General features: G+C 33.4%; 1 protein-coding gene across 9 annotated transcripts in view; it reads left to right on the forward strand.

Moving 5' to 3' along the window:
- KMT2C (lysine methyltransferase 2C) overlaps nt 1-21,142 on the forward strand; it is a 285,522-nt gene that overhangs the window by 180,678 nt on the left and 83,702 nt on the right. For 7 of the 9 annotated variants that reach the window (XM_072652159.1, XM_072652155.1, XM_072652152.1 and 4 more), the window contains exons 21-26: nt 8,244-8,353; nt 8,927-8,992; nt 10,418-10,630; nt 12,966-13,094; nt 14,987-15,106; nt 17,494-17,624. In XM_072652159.1, the coding sequence (XP_072508260.1) occupies nt 8,244-8,353; nt 8,927-8,992; nt 10,418-10,630; nt 12,966-13,094; nt 14,987-15,106; nt 17,494-17,624 (769 nt within the window). The remainder of the gene's footprint in view (nt 1-8,243; nt 8,354-8,926; nt 8,993-10,417; nt 10,631-12,965; nt 13,095-14,986; nt 15,107-17,493; nt 17,625-21,142) is intronic. The other 2 variants (XM_072652154.1, XM_072652158.1) reach the window with 2 other exon arrangements.

Raw genomic sequence — 21,142 nt, forward strand, 5'->3', positions numbered from 1 at the left:
TCATTCCTATTCCTTCTTCAGTTAGTTCTATACCTCTTAAATTTTTTCCTTTCCTCCAACCCCAACTACATAATACTAGACACTTCAATATGCATTAGTAATGTTCCCTTAAATACTGCAACCACTCATTTCCTCATCCTATTTTCCTCTCATGAGTGACTTCTCCATCCGTTTCAACCATATAAAAAAATGGTCATACCTACAGTTTTGCCATCACCCACCCATGTACCACTTCCATTAAAGAATTCTGAAATGTTCTTATCTGACCATAATATATTGTCTTTGAACCTCTCCTTCTGCTTTCCCTTACAAAAAAACCCTACTATCTTCATCTTTACTGTGACCTACAATCTTTTGACCCTTCAATTCTCTCCCAGGCCATCTCCCCAGTACTTTCAGTTCTTTTGTCTTCTCCCATTCTTGACTTCACGGTGAGCCAATTCAATTCTATGCTTTTCTCCTTTCTTAAATCCCCCTCCCTCTTATCATATTATTGATTTTGGCAAACTAAACCTTATGCTTGGATCACTTGCGCTATTTATGACTCTTGTAACTATACAGGTACTGCTGAACCAAGGAGGAGAAAATCATGCCACTATGGTAACTGGGTGTAACAGCAAGCACCTTAGCATACCCAGGATGACTTGCTGGTACAGGTTCTTGGTTCACTTTTCTTAAAGGAGACAACTTTAAAGTGGTCAATAATCACTTTAATTAACTATATATATATATGTATATATATATAAAATCAGTCATTCACTTAGTTCAGGGGAAAAGTCTGCACCCTGAACTTAAGAGAAAATACAAGCAGAAATTGCAAACAGAGAAAATAGCCATAGGGATCAACACCCAAGGCTTCTGTCTGACCATAAGTAATACAAACATCACAGATCAACAGAGAGATCCAATTTTCTGACCATTATATACATACATACTTACCAGAGAGAGATGTATCAACATCTGGTTTTTCAAAGTCGGGGGCTCCTTAACAGCCACCTAGGGTCTCATCTAGCCAAATCATAGGAACACTTCCAAGGAGTGAACCCCTAAAACTAAGTACTAACCTCAGAATATATATATATATAGAACCAGAAGTCATTACAACCCACAAACTTCAGTGCCTAATTACCTTACCAAAAGGTATCAAAGCCTTCAGTTAAACAAGCCTCCTCCAATCAAGCTTCCTTTAGGGATCCACTTGGGACCTACAAATGGGCAGGGAGGATCTTCATCTTCACCTCCCATGAACATAAGAGTGGGTCTACTTTTCATTTGTTACATAACTTTAACTGGATCTTTACTGCATGTAGCCACTCCTTAATCAACTTACTAAAAGATCTCCTAAACATTTTCATCCCTCCTCAAACTTCCCATGGCTCTTTTCCCCTTCATTCTCTCAGCTGAGACATGTCTGATATTTTACACAGAAAAAATAGAGACTACTGTGAGAGCATCTTCTCCCCTCATACTTTCTTTTATCTTGCAGGAGCCTTCTGCTACTTTCTCCTCCTTCATCCCCTGTTTCACATGATAAAATGGCCTTATGCTTTACCGAGGTTGACTTCCCTGTTCAGATGATTCTGTTCCATCTTGTCTTCTCCAACAGATTACCTCTGTGTCATCCCCAGTCTTTCCCTTTTTTTCAGTCTCTCCCTCTCTGTACCTTCATTTGCTACTGCATAAAAACATACTCCCCATCTTGAAAAAAACTTCACTTAATCCTTCCTTTTTTTGCTAATTTCCTGTATATTTCTTCTACCCTTTGCACTCAAATACCTTGAAAAAGATTATCTATAGTAGGTGCCTCTAGTCTTTCCCACTTACCATCTGACTTCTGACCCCATCTTCAGAAAACCCTCCCTTTACTAGAAGAATCATTATCTTTTCCTCTAAACCCAGTGCCATCCTTCTTTTATTGTTGAGGGTAACACCATCCTCCTAGGCCTCTAGGTTAGCATTCTTGGGTTTCTTACTATCTTTCTCCCCATATCCAATGTGTTGCCAGTCCTTTTGCAACATTCTCAAATAGACCTTTTTCTATACTCTGACCCTGCATCCTGGGTCATCTCCAGGTATCCTGATGAATATCTAGTCACTGAATTCAGATGGCTCTGGAGGAGAAGTGAGGCTGGTGACCTGCACAGCCCTCCTTCACTCAAAACAAAGTCAAGTGCAAGTCGTGTCATCATTTCTCTGATGGCATGGTCTTCAGCAATGAAGGACGAACATGACCCTGTCACGATTGTAGTTCATGTCCTCATCACTTCCCACCTTGATTATTGCTGGTTGTTCTGCCTGTCTCAAGTCTTTACCCTGTCCTATTTATCCTCTATTCAGCAACTAAAGTGACTCTGCTGAAATGCAGGTCTAACCACATCCTCCCTGTCCCCCTGTCCTACTTCATATGCATCAACCCTGCATCAAATACTAACGTTCTTTTTGACATTTAAAGCTCTCCATAATGTAATCCTACTGCTCCTGCTCTTCCAGTTTTCTAACACTTTACTACATGACACAAAAGAATTCAGTCGTAACTAAAATCCCACCTTCCCCAATCCTCTTAATTCCATTGCCTTCCCTCTCATGTCCTATGTATCCTTTGTGTAATTCACTTTGTATATATTTGATTGCCTCTTTGTGAGTAGGGATTGTCATTTGCCTCTTTTTGTATTTTGTGCTTTGCACTGCACCTGACACATAAGAAGCACTAAATAAATTTTTATTCAAAGAATAATGAAAGAATGAATAACAGACTAGAAGTAACGTACTTACAGTACAGCTTAGAGGTTACCGTAAATTAGAATTTAATTGATTCAAACATCATAAAATCACTTGGAAATAGGGGAATGAAGAGGGTTTTCATAGAGTATCTATTTGTCTGGTTTGATTAAAAGATCATAGATTTAGATCTCAAAAGAATTTTTAGAGTTCTGCGAAGCAAACACCCTTATTTTGTCTTTATCTGCCTTGAATTTAGAATGATAGACTTAGAGTTGACATAGGACCTGATTGACCATTGAGTCTAACCTACTCCTTAAAGAAAACTAAGGCACAAAATTATCAACTGATTTGCCAGTGGTCAGAAAGAATGTCTCAGGACAATTTGAAACCAGCTCTTCCTAACTTATGCCCTGTCTCTTCAGCCTTACTGTTCCTTATGGGATAAGGAAAGTGTAATACAGAATATATCAGTTAATAGAAAAATGAAGATTTGGGGTAGGGAGTTGGTAATTCAGGGGTTCCTAGAGGGATGAAATTATTTCAAGAAAAAATGTAAGTGGCACCTACAGTGTAATGAGTAATCTATTAGTACTTGATTTATTCATAGTAAAAGAGATAAACTTACCAATTTATATCCTTGAAGTTGAATTTACAAACCTACCTCAAAATTGGAAGAGTTAGTAAGTAGATTTCTTAGATTCCTCCTGCATGTACAGCAGAAGAAGATATGTAGATTTAATGTGAAAGTGCAGGAATAAAGTTTCTTATAATCCATTTTGATCCAAAATCAGTTTAATTAACCATGAAAATCACAGAAAATAAAAGGGAAGACAACATTATGCCACAGAAATGATGAAAACTATCACTATCTAAAGTACATTTTTTTCCAAAGAGTACAGAATCCAAACACATAAAAGCCTTAAATTTGGTGCATTACAGCATATTTCTTTTATAAAATCACTTTTTACCTTTGAAAAATTAATCAAGTTCTGTATAAAGTAAATGGTGTAGAAAACACAAAACACCATAATTCAATAAAATTGTCATCAGTAAAGGAAACATAACAGTGATTTAAATGTAGACAAAGCAGCATGAATAATGTGTGTTAAAACACAGATAACATAAAACCAATTATATATAAGAATATGATGAGAATGAAACAATATACCAAATTTTGAAATATGGCCACCATATTTCTTAAATATTTTGAAATTGACAGTGGTAATATAGAGGACTAAGAAGTTGGGAGTATCTAGGTAAAAAGTCCTGGAAAAACCAACAAATTTATTATTCACCTGAAAACCAACAGAAGAAAAGTTGATTTTTTTTTTCATTGCCATTTTTTAAACTTTTGGGCTTATAAGGTATTTAGGCTATTAAATTTTAAAAACTATATTAAAACATTTGTGATTTCTGTATTTCTACTTTGTCTTCTACCAAACAAAAGTAAAATATAAAACTTCAGTGGATGTTCAGCAAAATCAAGTATGTGATATATTCTGTACTCATTGACACCCCTTCTCCCCACCCAACACCTCTGTGATGGAGAGAGGAAAATACAGTAGGCAGGATATCTTACAATCAAGGGAGTTATAAAACTAAAAACAAATACTTTGGGGATGAACAGTGCCAGGCATGATGAAAATTTACTATAATTCCAGCTATCAAGGGAGGGGTTAGGCTGGCAGATGTCTTGTGCTCTGGGATCCTTGTCTGCGTTGGGCTATGCTGATTGGGTAAACCTTTGCAATTGTGGAACCTATTGAAGGACAAAGTGACTTTGGTATGATATAGAACAATTGAAAGCTTCACTGCTGATTTGTAGTGGAATCAAGCCCTTGAGAGTAGCCTCTATACTTCTAGCCTGGTTAAAAGGAGGAGAAATTCTCAATGAATTGTTTAAAGTTAAACTGACCAGATATTATTGTATATAGTTACTCCTGCCTACGTTCCAGTTAGTATAAATAATTGGTCCTCTGAAGTGGTCCCATGCATTTGAATTTGCACTACTTAAAGCTTAATTTTGTAATATATGGTAATTGATTTCAGCCCAGTGGAGATAGGAAGTGGAAATTCAAGTAGGGCAACCACTTCAGGATTTTCATTATTTTTCACTAATTTGGACCTAGGTGTATATGTCAGTGAGTTGAAATATTTAAATAAAGAGATTTATATAATCATGATATTGTTATGATTAAAAATCAAGATACACTGAGAGACAGTGGTTTGAGCATGATCTATTTGTAACTTACGTCAGCAGTAAGCAATAAATTGGGTTAGTAGTCTCTCTCAAACGACCAAAGGCCATGAGAACAGGACTTACTACCCTTCATATGGTTTTGGGATGTATAAGAAAGCAAAGAACAGAGTTATGCGGTGGAGAAAAAAATGTTATTGGTCACAGAGTAGTGAACATTATGGGATTGGGGAAAACATGATTGGTTAGAAATTAGGAATGAGGGAGTAATAACAATCCCCTCCTTCTCTGTTGTGACTAAGAAATGTTCAATGTTTGAGGTCACCTCAAAGGTTAGAAAGAGTGGATCAGACTTGTTTGGATAACATACCAGACATCCTTGATTGATAGTTGGGTGATGTAAAGGTTCTAGACCAAATTCCCTGGTGTCCACCGTATCCTTCAAGGGTAGGAGTTTTCTTTGGCACAAGAATAGAACAGTGATCAACAAGAGAACTAAATTTCTTAACTCATTACAGGATAGCTGAATTTCTGAACTGCTACAAGACAAAACTAATTTATTAATACATCATTTAAAAAAAATCTGAGTATTTCAATGTAATATACGTAAATTAAGTAATTATTAAATGTTCTTTTTTTCTGGGAACTGTGCTATGCATTTGGGGTACATATAGTGAATTAAAAAATCCCTGGCCTCAAGTAGTTTACTCTATAATTGGAAAAGTTAATTTAGAGTCTGAACAATCCATTCTGAGATGAAGTAGGCTAGCCATTAATGGAATCTCTGTGAAAGAAAAACCCTGATTTTTTCTCTCTATAACTCAGTTAGATTGTCTTTAAAATACTTAGGTTCTGTGCAATTTGATTTATTTTTTTTCTGTGTTCATTTTCTGATAGCTTTCAACAAAATGTACTTTTCTATGTTGACCACTTCAAATAAAGTCTTGCTTTGGTATTCCCTTATTTGAGGTCATGATTGCTCCCTCTGCTTTTTAAAATTAATTTGAAGGATTAAGATTTTAAAAAGATTTTGCTCTAGCTCTTTATTCTAACTGTGTGTGAATCTTGGTTTTGTGTGAACAATATACTATTGGATTCTGATTTCCCATCCATTCTGCTGTCTTTATTTGGATTTTGGGGTGGTTCCATACTTCTCATATTCATAGTCATCATCTTTACATGCCATTCTTAAACCTCTCTCTTTGATCTTTCCCTGCTTTTTGATGTATGTGTGTTTCTTTAGTTAAATATTTCTCAATTTAATGTAAAAACATTTTTAACATTCATTTTTTAAAATTTTGAGATGCAGATTCCCTCCCTCCCTCCTGACTTTCCACCCTTCTTGGGAAGACAAGCAATTTGATAGTAATTTTATATGTGAAGTTATGTAAAACATTTCCAGATTAGCTATGTTACAGAATAACACACCAAAAATATAACAACCCCAGAAAAATTAAGTTTCTGCATTGAGAATTCATCAGTTCTCTCTCTGGAATTGGGGAGCACTTTTCCTCAGTGGTCCTTTGGAATTATCTTGGATGTTTTTCTTTATCAGAGTAGCTCAGTCACAGTTTCACAGTTGAATCATCTTTACAATATTGCTGCTACTGTACACAGTGTTCTCCTGATTCTGCTCATTTCATTTTTTGTCATTTCATACAAGTTTTCCATGTTTTTCTGAAACCATCCTGTTTGTTATTTCTTGATGGGACAGTAGTTTTCCATCAAAGTTAGATAGTCACTTGTTCAACAGTCCCCTAATTAATGAGCATACTCTGCTTTTTAAAGAGGAGTGGGTGTTCAGAAAGGCATATGTTCAGCATCATAACTGCATGTTTCATTCATTTCTTTCTACTCCCTTGCCTCTCTTTTCTTCACTTCCCTGAATCATTGTCAGACCTTCTTTCTTTTTAAATCCCATTTCAAAACCTCCCTTTTACTTGTAACATTTTCTGGTTACACTGAAAGGAGACTAAGGGATATGAGAAAAGAAACCCAAGAAATCATTATGACCAAGTTGAACATATTCTAAGGATGTCATGATGGCTCATTATTAAGGACCTACTTCACATAATCACTTTTTTTCCCAAGTCCATCATGTCAGCTAAAAATATACTGAAAATATATTCTGACTAACTTAATTCTCTAGTTCATGTTGTGTTTTGATCTGCACCAGCACAGAATCTCAGAGCTAGGAGCACTTATAGCACTTAAGGGTTTGTAAATCACCTTTCAAATGTCACTTTTTATCCTCACATTGCGCCTGAGTAGTAGTTGCAATTATTATCTCCATTTTAGAGATAATAGCTTTGAGACAAGCAGAGGGTATGCAACTTGTCCAAAGTCATACAGCCAGTGTTTTTATATATGACTTTTTGATGATGATGAAAATGATAATAATGATGGTGATGCTGATGACAACCAACATTTAGCAATTACTGTGTGCCAGGAATTGTGCTGGATGATTTAAAATTATCTCATCTGCTTTCCTCCCTCTCCCCCAGCCCCCGCCCCATGTATGAGTTTTCTATTGTTAATACTCCTGTTTTATAGATGAGGAGGCTGAGGCAAACAGAGCTATAGGGTCATAGCCAGTGTCACAGACAGTAACTCTGTGAGTCTGGAGTTTATCTGAGCTCTTCCTGACTAAAAGTTCAATGTCTGTGCCCTGCCCCCACCTTCATGCCTCTAGCAGGGCCTTCATAAGATATTTAAGTCATACTGTATTTCGTTGGGATCTTTTTTTTTTTAACATACTAAAAATTTGGTCATAACCTCTGCCTGCTCACTTTCAGGGATCTCAACCTTCTGATACTTCCATTTCACTTTTCTATAATTTTAGTGATTTCACTTAATTTCTTTTACTTTTCTAGACATCAATCATCTATGTTTGAGGTTTGATAAAGAACTCATTTCTAAATTTAAAAGTGTTGTAACAAAAATAATGAGGAATGATAATTGAAAATTACATGTACCATAAGAGGGAAGGCAGGTGATATACATCTAGGAAGAGGAAAAATTTTATACTCACACACACATACATATAAACATTTAAAAATTATTTTTCTCTCTAGGAATAGGAGAAATTGCCAACTGGTTAGCTTAGAGAAGACAGTATACCTAATATAGAATGAATCTGCAGCTTTATAATTTGTTGTCTGTCTTCCTTTTGCCTCTTTTTCTTTTACCTTTCACTTGTAGGTACATCATGTTCAACACCTCAGATTTTCATTTGGTTTTTTTTTTGTAATTTATTTTTTAAAACAGAGCTGGTTTTTTAAAATCCTAAATCATTTAATAGTTGAAAAAAATTTTTTTCATTTAGGTGGATGCATGCTGTCTGCCAGAATTTAAATACTGAGGATGAAGTAGAAAATGTAGCTGATATTGGTTTTGATTGTACTATGTGCAGACCCTATGTTCCTACAGCAAATGGTAAGAGTAAACTTCTTTACAAAAAACGGTGAGCTGTTAGCTGAATTGTCTTGCTGTTTCACTCACATAGAACCTTTTTTGAACGATATGTCCTAATCAGTTTTTTTTTTCATGTAGCCATATTTAATAGGAACATTTTAACATTGTGAAGAAAATCTGTCAATTATTACTTCAATAACTTCTGGAGAAGAATTATTTCATCCCTACTTACAAAGGAACTTGAATCATTATACATATATAAGCAGGATATAAAACATTTCCCCCCCTTTGGGTAGAATAGCTATGGCAACTTGAACCAATTTGAAGAATATTACAAAACACCCTTCTTTTCCTATCAATTATTCTTATTAGTTTCTTGTTGCTTCTTTATTCACTTTTTCTCCTGTGAACTTCCTAGTGTATGTAAAAATGTCTTGCTTGCTTATTTCTGAAAGACATTATAAAAATAACCCACTTAACACCCCTGAAAACATTGCCATTTAAGGAAAAAATGAATATTGACAAAAGAGCTTTGCAACTATTTAATCTTAATAGAATAAATTAAAAATTAAAAAAAAATTTTTGTCATTTCAGTGCCTTCCTCAGATTGCTGTGAATCATCAATTGTAGCACAAATTGTTACAAAAGTAAAAGAGCTAGGTAAAACTTTAAATCTTAATTTCATTTTTATAAAGTTATGTTGATATAAAAGCAGAACCATATGTTGTTTTGCATATTTCTGAAGTCCCATATATTGTACAATATTTGTAGTCATGTATGTTCTTGGTCCTTTTGCCACAGTGTTGATGTTCATTCTTTCTTAAATTACCTTTTTATGGTATAATGTATATAATAGTCTTACTAATTGGGTTATCCTTTTGGGCACTAGGCATTTACATAAAATGGAACACATTGGCAACATTGTTGCTATCTTCAAAATAATATTTACATGGTTTGCATAATAGTTAGAATGTAAGACTTTCTTATTTTTCCTCCGTAGTTAGTAATTAGCATCTGATCCAAAAAACATACCTTTGAAACACTTCAGTCTCTTATTGTCATAGAATATATATTGAGATCCAGTTGATGAAACGTAATGGCTTTTTATAAAATATTCTTTTAATGTTAAAATTTTTAAAAGTTCCTTTACAACAGTGAGTTGTTGATGTTGATGATTGTGAGCTAACAATTACACTATTTTAAATATACTTCATTTCAAAAGTCATTTTTCATTATTTCTACAGTGCTTTTAATTTTTACTTTCCAATGTACCATCAAGCATTGTGAGATGAAATTTTTATTATGTTTTGTTATTTTCCTGTGACATGAGATAATTCATAGGAGATAGTACTACTGCTCTCTGACTTGTCTTTAAAAGATGTCTTCAGATCAGAGAACATTTCTGCTTTATTTCATGAAGAACAAGTTGCATTTTCCTTTATAAACTAATTGCTTTCAAAACATTTTGCATCACTATTTACAGAGCTATGTGGAAGTTATTAATAGTCAACTAGGTCATTCCCTGTTGAGATTCCATTGTACTTTATTTTCTAATTTCATCTGGAAGAAAATTGGCCATACAAACTGCTTCTGTATGTAGAATACATCTGGAGTAGCGTTTTCCTTCCTTAGCCCTCATACAATTTTTGACATTCAGGAGTGTTTTTATTTTTTCTTCTTTATTTTGTTCTTATTATTTCCTACAAATACTTGCTGGAAAATGAAATCTGCAACACTTACTAAGGGAGACAATCTGTATTATTGTTACTATGTAAAATATAGTAAATGGAGTTTTTAACTTGTTTCCTACAAAAATTTGTGAAATTTTAGGTGACACAAATCTCTTTTAGCCTTAATTTAATGCTGTTTTATTTATAACTGTTTTTTCTAGAAACAGTGTGTGTTTGTGTGAATGCATGTGCGGATTTCTGTATTTCTGTCCAAAATTCGGATTCTTTGATTTCTGTTTTGGAATGATGACTATTTAGAGAAATTCTTTTGTTGATATTTGTTTTAAATATATATATGATCTTTAAAATAAACAGAAATAATTTTACATTGCTTAATCGGCAAAATTGTTTTTAGATCCCCCGAAGACCTATACTCAGGATGGAGTTTGCTTGACTGAATCAGGAATGTCTCAGTTACAGAGCCTCACTGTGACAGTTCCAAGAAAAAAGCGATCTAAACCAAAGTTGAAACTAAAGATCATAAACCAGAATAGTGTAGCTGTTCTCCAAACACCTCCTGACATCCAGTCGGAACATTCAAGGGATGGTGAAATGGATGACAGCAGAGGTAATCGTCTTTTTTTTTTTTTTCTGTGAAATATGTATGGGTTTGTATATATGTAACATGGATATAATTTGAATTTTTAAAAATATTTATTGGTTTTTTAATATTTATTTGACTAAGGATTAGGTCATTAATATGATGACTTACATAAGTCTGATTAACTTGTTTATTTTCTAAGTGAGCGGTCTTCTTGGACCTTCCCTTTTCAGGTTCTTTTCTTTTCATGTATCTTCTTAGAACAGATCTTCTTTATCACCTGGAGCACCAAATCTTTTTAAGGACCACAGGTGGGGATATTCAGGTGACTTGACTATAGTTTGTTAGATTTCAACCTGTTAATCTTGGTGTAGCAGATGATTTTTTTTTCTTGGACACCACATTGAATGGTACATAATATTTAAGTTTTAGCACTGAAGCATCCCAAGGAGTCATCTCAACTTAATTCATGAAAAATGGATTGCCTTAAGACATATGTAAAATATAAAAAAATCAGGACAATGAAAATCTTATTAAACATTTTAGTTGCCATTACTAAGCAAAGAAATTATTTTTCTCCTTCTAGGGAATATATTCTCATTTTCATATAAATGCAGACTTCTTCAGAAGAAGTTAATTCTGTGTATTACTTTTTATGGATATAATCTAAGTGATCCAGAGTAACAAGTATAGATATTTACTTTAAATTAATAAATAAAACACAACCCATGTTCTAGCATGTAGTTAAACTGCATAGTCTGGTTGAAGATTGTGAGAATAATTTAACTATCCTAATGTATACCACATTACTGCTTTAATTAAGTATTCTGGTATGCCCTTTCATAGTTCATCACAAATAGTATATTAAAAGTCATTGTTCTTATTGCCTTTTCAACTATTGTATATTTAAGGTAATTTGTTTTACCATTTATTCAGACCTTTGTCTACCCTTCTTTTTACCTCTACTTCAGTTTTTCCTCATTTCCTTGTAATTTTGTCTGTTATTTCCACATAACTGAGTGTAATGCTTTCTGATTATGTACACATACCTTCCTAGAATGACAAATGTGTTAAAAATAACTTCATATGATTCATTTGAACTCTGTTTTAATAAATGTGACCCTTAACGTTAGATCAGGTAAGAAGTAGTCTATCAACCAGAATGGAATTGTTACTTAAGGAAGAAGAGGAAGCTCATGGCTAATGATGTCACTTTTTTCTGTACAGTATGAAGTGCTGTCAGTTTGCTTGGTACCATGATAAAGTCTGTGGCTATGTTCAGATATTTTTGTTAGTTGGGATATCTCCAGCAAAGTTGTGGAACTAAAGAACATACTTTAATGCACTTGTGATCGTTTTCAGCGATAACAAGACTGTTTTTGCCCAAACTTTGTTTAAAAATAATCCAGTAACATTGTTGTACTTAATTTCACAATAAATGTTAGCGTTAACTTACAATTGCATGGAATTATGAGTATGAAAAGGCACCATTTTGTTGTCTTTGCTCCATTACTTATGGTTTTTGATCAACTATGCATTTTAATTTAATGCTTTAGTTTTGGATATGGTTTTGTACACTATAAACAATTTGAAATTAAAACTAATATTAGTGTCATTTCGTCTTACGCTTTCATGTTCCTGTCATTTTGGAGAATGAAATTACCTTTTTGCTTTCTGTCCATTTTCATGGCTTACCTTTTAGGAAGTCATAATAAGTAATTTTTAAAACTTTTTTTTTAATGATTCTTTTATTTTAAATAATGTACTCAGCATTGGTTAAAACTAACTCAATAGTATTTATAGTCATAATTCTGTAAAATGATGTGTGTGATAATACCAAAAAACCAAATAAATATATATTCTGAGTAAAAGAAATTACAATTACTTTAGATTTCCTTATACTTTCTTAAATGTTTTCATGTTTTTAGTAATTTCTATGCAGCTCATAATGATTTAAATAAAGTTTAGATACTCAGCATCTTTCCAATTCTCAGTCTGTTTTTCTGTGTTGTATTTTTGAAAGGTTTGTTTTTCACAAAAAATAAATTGCATTTTTAAGTACAAATGAATTAAATCACAAATAATTTCCTATAATTCATGACAGTGTGGACCATAAAATGTAATGTTTTGGGGGGGCTTTTTTGTTCTTCAGGCTGTTGTGCTGATTAAGTGGATTGAAATACCTTTGGGAATTGATTTAAAATTCTATATTAAGCTAACACTTGCGTTTTGGTTCTTGTTACTTTTAACTCATAACAAGTATAGTGGTTTGACACTAAGGGAAATTGGAGTAGCAGTTTTGGTGCGTTTCCATAGTTAATAATGGGTGTTTGTTTTTCATATATAAATGTATTCATTCCAGAAGGTGATCTTATGGATTGTGATGGGAAGTCAGATTCTAGTCCTGAGCGTGAAGCTGTAGATGATGACACTAAGGGTACAGAAGGAACCGATGGAGTAAAAAAAAGAAAAAGAAAACCATATAGACCAGGTAAAATATTCAAGACAGATTATTTTCTGATTTTTCATTTTGCTGTTATATTACATGATACATATTAGAAAACTTGAAACTAATAAAGAGAAACTATGAATAGCTTGTCTTTATAATATTTTATAATTACCTAATGAACTGTTCCTTTCTCTCCCTGTCTCCCTCTCCCTTTTGGGGGGCAGATGGAGGAGCAGTAACTGAGTCTCCTTATGTTTTCCTTCCTAGAAATCAAACAGACAGTCATAGATCCAGTGTGCTGCTTAAATAGAGCATTGCCTTACTCCGTTTCTACCTAGGCTGTTTTGTCCCTTTTTAGGCATTCTGGGTGGACCAAATTCCAATCACATTTTGTTCCAGGCTTAGGATTTACAGCTAAGTGGCTGGAGCCCTATCATATCTTATAAGTTCTAGTGATCTACCTCTCATAGCATCTTCCTATAGTAGGAATTATAGCCATGTGCCACTTATAGTTTTAATAATTATTTTATATGCAGACTTTTTTTAAACAAAATCTTCATTATGTGATCTGTGTATGTTAGCATTTTTAATGAGGGCTTAACTTAATAAAAATACATTCACATAATGATTCTTTGTTGCATATTTAATTGTGAAAATTTATTTGCAGGTTTTTCTGTATTTTTCAGTAATGTTTTTTAAGATCTGTTCAAAAATAACCATAATTTTCCTTAGTTGCTTATCATTTCCTTCTGACTTCCTCTATTAGCACCTAATAGACGAGTTAAATTTCTGTTGCTTCTGTGTTTTCCAGTTATAAGTAGCAGAGTTGAATGGACTATGGAATCTTTTCCTTAAAAGTATTGTTTGGGGGACTTTGTATTCAGTATATGCTGTAACAGTCTTTTTTTTCAGCATTGATGTAGAATGATCTTTCAGTAACTACCTTACAAGAGAGAGAGGACACAGTGTAAGAAAATTGGACATCTTAGGAAAAAGTTTAATCTTTTCGGCAAACAATATATTCTTCATTTTGAATTTCATTGAATTATTTCATTCTTCAGTCTTTTTTAGTTACTTAATGTTGGTTTTTGTATACTCTAAATACTTTTCTGTGTATATATGATTAGCGTGTAGATGGAAACTGCGTGTTGAACAAGACTATAAAATTTCCTTTGGTACATGTATTGCTTACCAAGTACATTTCGTAAAAGTGAAATAATTTATTTAGGTACTTTATGGGTTTCTTTGTATATGGTAAATGGATTTTTTTAAGGGTGTTTTGTAGAGAACCTTATATTTGTATTGAAGTTGTGAACTCCTTATGATGAAGCTCCCTTTAACAAAGTAGATGCTGGTCTACACTAATTTCTGTCTAAATGTTTTTTCAGTTTCCCCATCAAGTTTTTATCAGTTAGGGTGCCCTAACGGTAGTAATGTGGTAAGTTGATGTCCACAACACTGTGAAAGATTGCTTCTGGATTAAGCCTAACTTGTTCCATTGATTAATTTTTCTTTCCTTTTTTAACCTATAAAATTTTGGTCTAATTTTTATCATTTTTATAGTATGAGTTATGGTGTAATGCTAGTTGCTCCTCATTCCTTTGCTTGTTTTTTTATTTCACTTCAGATTTTTCACCTTTTCCCCAGGTTAATTTTATTGTTAATTGGTTTATTTCTTTAGCCTACCCTGTTTTTGTCCCAACGTGATTATTGCTGATTTGAAAAAAAACCATAATTTTCAATATGTCATTGAGATCATCTCTAATGCTCTAATAATTTTTTTTCATTTAAAGTAGATTTGGCTCTAGGTTAAAAGATAATTCATATTCTCAGAAACTGTGAAATGTAAACTAATTAAAGAAAGCAATTTTAATTTTATTCTTATAAGAGCTAACAGTTCACATTTTTGTTCTTTACTCCCATCTTCTCTGTAGGTATTGGTGGTTTCATGGTACGCCAAAGAAGTCGAACTGGACAAGGAAAAACAAAACGATCTTTGAGTAGAAAAGATTCTTCAGGCTCCGTTTCTGAACAGTTGCCTGGTAGAGATGATGGTATGTAATAATTTCATTTGTACTTGTTATAATACTTATCTCTGTAGCCTGTAGTTTTTCCATATCTCATTATATCCTTCTTTGTTAGAGAATGGTCAACAATTCTTCATCATCCTTTCTTCATCTTTTTGCTAGATTCACATCACTAGTAATTCACAATTTTGAATACACACAAGCCATTTTCAGTTCATATTCATGAAGATTTACTTCGTTGGTGACATCTGTGACATCCTCAGCTCCAGTTCTTTGCCAAATCTTGTCATTTCTTCCTCTGCATCAGCTCTTGGATTTACCCCTTTTTGCTCTGTTCATTGCTCCCACTGTTGATCAGGGCTTCATCATCTCCTGGCTGGACTGCTGCAGCAGCTTTTGTTGAAACAACAACCTGGAGCTTATCATTGTTCTTTCTAATCCTTTTTGCAGACATCTCTCAGCATGGTTTTCCTAACGCACAAGCTTACACGTTTTCCTTCCCACTAAAGTAAATTCAGTTTTCTCACTGTTACCTCTCACATGAAATATAAACTCTTCTATTTACCATGTAGCATTTTTTGGGTTTTTTTTTTTCCTGCAAGTACTTGGGCTCCTTCTTATCTTTCCAGTTTATATCTATATGCCTATATTCACTCATTTATTTATTTATTCTTGCCCTCCCATATATATTTTGGTATACCTATAATCTTTTTTTAATTCTCATGCCCATTTTTCACTTCATGTTTTCATATTTCCACTGGCTGTCTCCACAGCTAACATGCTATTAAAAATATCCTTACCTCCATTTCATGAAAATCAGGAGTTTGTTTGAAAATTCATCTTAAATATCACCTTCCATATGAGAACTTTCCTGGTTCCCCCAGCTGCTAATCCCTTTTGTCTCAGTTAACCTTGTATCTCTTCTGTATTTTTATTTTTTATAACCTTTTTGTGCAGGTTTCCCTAATTAGAACATAAACTCTTTTCCTTTTTTTTTTCTTTTCCAAATATCTGCAGAACTTAATACAACACCTAGCACAAAGTAAGGTGTTGAGGGCTGCATTCCACAACCCAAGACCACCCTTTGTGGTTGAAGTTTTATATTGGAAAGAATATAGTGAATATAGTGAGATAGTGAATAGTTAGAAAAAAGAGGTTTACTTATTCATATGATAGAAAGACTATTAAGCAGTGATATAACAGTTAGCTCTAGATTCTCCACTGTGTTCTCCCCAACACCCCATCCCTATCACCACCAGGGTGAAATACTGGTTTTTCTTGCAGTGGGAGATATGGTCACTTATTGGGACTTTGGGAGATCATCCAAGTCTTAAGAGCCTAGACATGACATGATCAGGACATTTTATGCCTTTAGTTGACCTGGAATTCATATTAGCATAGGAAGTTGTGCCAAGGACTTTAACCTCAAGCCCTTGTGCTGTTCAACTCTTAAGTTGCATTTTTTGGAGTATTATGGAAAGAATTAGTCTGATATACTTTTAGGGGATGGAGCTGATGGGCAGAAGAATTCCCTTTTAGATGTTTATCGTATAATGTTAATTCTTAATGTTCTTTTTTATTGTTGCCTGTTTTTAATACAGTTAATATTTTGTTTTTCCAGTTTCATATAAAAATAATTTTTAACGTTCATTTTGTAAAATTGAGTTCATATTTCTCCCTTCTTCCCTCCTACCTTTTCAGAAGACAAGCTATATATTTAGAAAAAAAAAAGTTTACTTTGATCTACATTCACACTCTAAGTTCTTTTCCTGGAGGTGGATATTGTTTTTTCACTTGATGCTTTTTATTGAATGATTTTGCTACAATACTAAACATCCATCATATATAATCAGTTTCCTTGACCTTTTTAGTCTTTTTCTCTCATACCCTGCCTTCTCACAGTGCAAACAAATTAGATTCAGTATGTGTAGATGTGTAGAGTAGGGGTCTTGATAGGCTTATGTTTTGGAAATTTCATAGCTTCTCTAGTTATTTTTATTTTTGAGAAGTGCTGATGTAGAACATAATGTTGATATGTTCACCCTCTTTTTTTCTTATACATCCCCATGAACTTTTATTTTAAAACCTTTCACAGATGACTAGTTGAGTTCATTTGACAAAAAATATTGAGATTTGCACTGCCCTTACTTTTTCTGTTTCAGTATTTAAGAATATAGAATGGAATAATAGGTTTCCCCCAAATTGTTACAATTGTACATAGATTTCAGGTCAATAAATATTTGTGTGGCATTTTTACTTCTTTGTATGTTAGTGAAATTCCTTGAGATAATTGAATGAAAGGCTTTTTTAAAGAAGGAATGCAATAAGCAATATAATTTTAGAATTTTCTCTGGACATTCATATAAAATTTATAATTATATAAAGTTTAGTTATGGTGGTATTTTTTATTTTAGGTTGGAGTGAACAATTACCAGACACTCTGGTTGATGAATCTATTCCTATCTCTGACAGCACTGAGAAAATAAAGAAGAGATATAGAAAAAAGAAAAATAAGCTTGAAGAAACTTTCCCTGCATATCTGCAGGTAATATTTTCCTTTTGGTGTTACCTGCACAGAAAATTAAATTTCTATTTAAATGACTTTATTGTATCCATGATCTTATGAGATTATATACTCCCTCCATTGGTGAAGATTAAACCTGTTGTCTTGGATCTTTATGCATGTCTTTACATAAAATCTACATATAAAACCCTTACTTACCCAATGTATTAGATGCCTTTTAGTCGTTTATTATTTTTAGGCGCCATTGTGATAATTTGACTATTTTATTTTTATCCATTGCTCCCAAGCCATCATGAGCCTATTATCATTATATTGTAGTTGCACTTAATAACCACTGAGGCTACTTAAATCTGTGACCCTATGATACTTTTAAGGGGAAAAGACAGACTTATATGCTGAGGGTTAGTTAGTATCTATATACACAAGCTTGAAATTTGTACGCGTCTTTTATTGATACATACTTTTCATATCTTTTATCTGTTCCATGTTTTATTCGATAATGAAACCACCAGTTTTATTTCTTGTCATATATGTTATTTTTGTACTTTTAGAAATTTTTCACAAAAATCTTCCATCCCAGTTCTCCCTTTCTAGCTCCAGTGAATGTGACATTAATCCTTCCAAAGAGGTTCTGGGGAGACAACTTTCCTTGATTGCTCATGGTAAGGGAAGAACTTTAGCATAGTTGAAGGTACTCTGGAATCTAAGGACCTCAGTTCAAATCCACCTTTGACTGTCCAAATTTTTGTGATCTTTGGCAAGTAAGGTAACCTCTCTGGGCCTTAGGGTCTTCATTTGTAAAAATAAGATGGTTGGACTAGATGAATGCTAATGGCCCTTTTGATTGTAAACCTGTCATCTAAATTGTCTCAACCTGATAAATTTGTTAAAAACCTCCTTTTGTAGGTAGAGGTATAGAACACTTTGTATGATCCTTTAAACTCAGTTTACAGTAACATAACTCTCCTAATTGGGAACTGCATTTAATATTGACAATCATTAAACTATCCATTGAGTTTTTCGGTAGAACCTGAGAGGCAAACATAGGTTTCTTTTCCTTTTTTTTTTTTTTTTTTTTTAAAGACCATTCCTCTCATACATTTGAACTGAGTGTGCAACTAGCAATATTCTTTTAAGAAAATTTTTTCTAATTAATTGAACTGAGTACAGTCCACTATAATTTGTTTGCTTGTAGAAGAATTGGAGAGAATATCATACAATATGGAAAATGTAACATATCTTTATTTAGCACATTACTTTTGAAATTATAATAGATAAAATTATGTTTAAGTGTGATTATGAAACTAGCATAGGCAGTTCTTGACACAGTGAAGACTGTAAGCCATCCATATTTTCTCATTCACTGTGATTCTTAGGTTTATAAGTTAAGGACTTAGATATCATTGAGTCACCTCCAATTTTTACAGTTGGGGGAGCAGACACTGTCTTTTGAGTTTCTTTTCATATCTACTGCTTTGCACAATTCAAGGCACCTAGTAGGTCTTCAGTAAATGTTTATTGACTGACTGAAATCCAGTGATTTGCCAGGGTCTTACAAGTAGTAAGTGTCTTGGAGAGGATTTGAACATAGTTCTTTCTCCAAATTCATTGCTCTGTGTAAACCATTTTTCCTCCGTAAAATTTCTTTCCAATCTATCTAATACATTGTAGTTGTTCCTTTAAGTTATGTTAGTGTCATACCATAATAGAGGTTGAGATTGAAAGACCTTAGGCTTCATGTGCTCCAAATTTCTCAGTAAATCCTGCTTGACTAAATAGTAATAATTAAATAATAAATAATCTGTTCTTACTGCATGTCAGTCAAGACAATAAGCATTCATTGTGTTTTTCTTACCTGGATTACTCAGCCAAATTCTATTTTTCATGTCTCATCATATAAGCTATCTCTAAGTATTATCATATAAAAGGAATGTTTTTTATGGGTATTCTCTGTAGGACAGCCATCCTTCTTGACAGTGACAGCCATCTTTTCTGTGGACTTTTAATATATAAAATAAAAATATAGTAATGACATCTTGCATTTGTTTTTTAGCACACTTTGAAGAAATATGCTATATTTGTTGTTCACTTCTGTTCTATCTGACCTTTTGTGATCCCATTTGGTGTTTTTTTGGCAAAGATATTGGTATGATTTTCCATTTCCTTCTCCATCCTATTTTACTAAGGGAAACAGGGTTAAGCGACTTGCCCAAGGTCTTACAGCTAGTAAGTATCTGAGGCCAGGTTTCAATTCAAGAAGATATGTCATCCTGACATCAAGCCTGGTATTCTATCCTCTGTGCCACTTAGCTGCCCATGTCCTTCATTTTCAGTTTTATCAGGCAGCTCACAAGATCTCTTCAATAGAGGTTAATTCCTGTCACATATTTCTTTTGGCCCATTGACACTTAGAGAAATCTCATGTTCCACCTTTTTCCAGTATCTTTGATTTTTTAAAATAGCAGGTTTTTAAAGTATCTTTCATTTTTATCTCTTCTAGATTTCTTCCTGTATCTCTTTTCCTCCCTAGACAGTCATTCTTTATAGTAAAGAATTGTATTTCAGGAGGAAGATGGGAAAAATAAATCAGCATAAGTGACCATTACATTAAAAGAAAAAAACCAAACTATCTCCTAACCTCTGCTAGGGAGGTTGGGTGTAGGGATATGGAAGTCAAGCTCATTCTTTACACTTGTACTTCATTTTCAAATGTCTTACGGTCATTCTTTCCATTTGCATTTTTTTAGTCATTGTGTATATTCTTTTCCTAGCTCACATTATTTTTACTTTACTTTTTTGGGGGTGATGATGGCATATTTTGCAGCTGGTTACCCAAGAGTTTTGAACAAGCTTACTCTATTAAATAGTTTTATGTCATCTAAACATATCTATAGGATTTGTTTGTAGCATTTAAAGATTGAATTTTGCTCTCATATTGATAAATACATCTTTAGAATTACTGACATTAAATATATTGGTAACGTTTTTGATGTCTACTTACAGTATTTCTGTAAATGAAAATATCATCTGGTGTAAACATGTGCAGTCTTTTTTCTGCTCTAGTCTTTATTAAGAATTTCCTCTTTACATAAATAGGTAATTTTCATAAAGATTTTCTAGAGATTATTCACATCCACTGTTCCAAATTGCTTGGTAATCAGTCATCTTCTTTTGTTCTTTTTCTGGTCACAATACTATCTTTAAATCATTATCTTTCCTTCTTTCTGAAATCTATAAAGTGCATTCTCCATGTCTTCGGATGCCTTCAGGACTTGCTTTTTTGTCTATAAACAAGCAATTAAACATTAAGAGCCTATTAGATACTGTGCTTAGTACTTAGATATTTCCTCAAGTTTGCCATCTATTGGAGAACAGTAACCAAAGGAAAGCTGACATATACTGGGGCATTGGTAGAGAAGTCAAATTCAGAATAATTGAAAGAAGTCAAAGTACAGAACAAGGGCAACTCTAGAAGCCAAAGAAGTAAAAATTGAGTGCTGGCCAGAGAAGTTATAGAATCCCTTAATGGATAAAGCTGG

This window comes from Notamacropus eugenii, chromosome 3 (genome assembly GCF_028372415.1).
Source record: "Notamacropus eugenii isolate mMacEug1 chromosome 3, mMacEug1.pri_v2, whole genome shotgun sequence".
In the NCBI taxonomy this organism is placed as follows: Eukaryota; Metazoa; Chordata; class Mammalia; order Diprotodontia; family Macropodidae; genus Notamacropus; species Notamacropus eugenii.